Source organism: Eurypyga helias, unplaced genomic scaffold, assembly GCF_000690775.1.
Source record: "Eurypyga helias isolate BGI_N326 unplaced genomic scaffold, ASM69077v1 scaffold33315, whole genome shotgun sequence".
Lineage (NCBI taxonomy): Eukaryota > Metazoa > Chordata > Aves > Eurypygiformes > Eurypygidae > Eurypyga > Eurypyga helias.
In genome coordinates this window covers 6143-7650 of record NW_010252603.1, presented here as the reverse complement: position 1 = coordinate 7650, position 1508 = coordinate 6143, and the positions used below count along the sequence as shown (strand labels likewise).

Sequence of the window (1508 nt, the reverse complement as noted above, 5' to 3'; positions counted from 1 at the left end):
TCTTGGCACCCCGGAGCACCCACAGCAACCTGGGGCAGGGCAACTGGGCAAGGCAGAGCGGGCAGGCGGGTGGGCAGCGGGGAACGGCACCCAGCACGGGTTCTGCAGCTGGAGGTCAAGATGGTCTGGAGGTGGGGGGATGAGCATGAGGAAGGTGAGGGGTGGTGGGTTCCCCTGCCTTCCCTGGAGACCCAAACCACGTCTGGGAGCTGGGGCTGGAGCTGGGTGGGTGCTGCCAGGCGGGGGGGCACGGGGTGCGGGCAGAGCCTGGCACAGGGGCAGTGCTCAGCACACCTCCTCCTTGTAGTTTCAGGCAACACAGCCCCCTTCTTCAACATGACCTTCGTCTACGTGCCTGAGGACCTGGAGCTGGGTGAGTAGGGCAGCCTCAGGGAGACCCCCGGGGTGCAGGAGGAGCAGCCAGGGGTGCTCTGGGCAAGGGCTGACGCTGCCTGTCCCCAGGCCAGCAGGCTTTCCAGCTGACGGCTACTGACATAGACGGGGACCCGCTCACCTACACCATCAGTGGGCCAGAAGCCTTCTACTTCTCTGTCGATGGCCACACTGGCATCGTGACACTGAGGAACTCCCTGGACCGTGAGGTGAGGACAGAGACTGGGACAAATGTCCCTGCCTGAGCTGGGGGAGCTGGGGTGACAGGGATGGAGTGAAGAGCCGTCAGACCTATGGAAGAGCTGCTTATGGCAGTACTGTGGGTCACTCCCTAGTCCCAGAGCCCTGCTCCAGGTGGGAGAGCTGTCTGGGAGGAGCACCCCACCCAGGGGTGGTGGGTAGGAGGGCATCAGGGCTCAGCCATCCAAGGATCCAGCTCTGCCTTACTGAGCCCTTCCTTGTGTCCCTCCAGCTCCTGGCCAGGCTCACCATCATCGTCGGGGTGTCCGATGGGACGAACGAAGCGGTGAGTGCCAGGGCACGAGCTGCGTGGCTGCAGCGGGTGACGGGGAAGGGAGCAAGGTCTCAGTGGGGCTGTGCCTGAGGCTGGGTGGGGAAGGGAGCTGGAGCTGGCCTTTGCCCAAGGGTGGGTGATGCTGGTTTTAGAGTCGGGGGATCGCAGGGTGCTGGAGCTGCACCCAGCTCTGCCAGGTACCATCTCCCGCACTCACCCTCTGCCCTCTCTGACACGTGGTAGATCTCCAGAAAGCTCACTTTTCGCGCCACCCTCAACCCCCCGCCTCTCCCCTCCCCTGCCGTATGAAACCTCCATCTCCGAGGTACCTCCCCGGGACCTCCCATCCCCTGTGGCAGCAGGGCAGGGGTGCTGGGTGGCTCCTATGGCATGGGTGTGCCGGCAGCGGGACAACGGTGTGCCAGGGACGGGGTGACCCCATTCCTGGGCATGCAGTGACAGTGGGCGTGGGTGTGGGATGGTGGTGCAGCCGGCAAGGCTGACCTGGGAGCGCTCCATGACGGGGCAGCTCCCAGAGGGCACCGCTGTGGCAGTCTGAGGCGCTGGCATGTGGCTGGGACTCTGCCCCGGCGATGAGTTT

The 1508-nt window shown here is 65.0% G+C and overlaps 1 protein-coding gene across 1 annotated transcript in view; it reads left to right on the top strand.

The window, feature by feature from the left end:
• Nucleotides 1-120: 120 nt before the first annotated feature.
• CDHR2 (cadherin-related family member 2) overlaps nt 121-1508 on the top strand; it is a gene marked incomplete at its 3' end in the record, with an annotated part of 7483 nt that continues 6095 nt past the window's right edge. The window contains exons 1-4 of the mRNA XM_010152441.1: nt 121-154; nt 308-373; nt 463-602; nt 866-919. Coding sequence (XP_010150743.1) covers nt 121-154; nt 308-373; nt 463-602; nt 866-919 — 294 coding nt within the window. The remainder of the gene's footprint in view (nt 155-307; nt 374-462; nt 603-865; nt 920-1508) is intronic.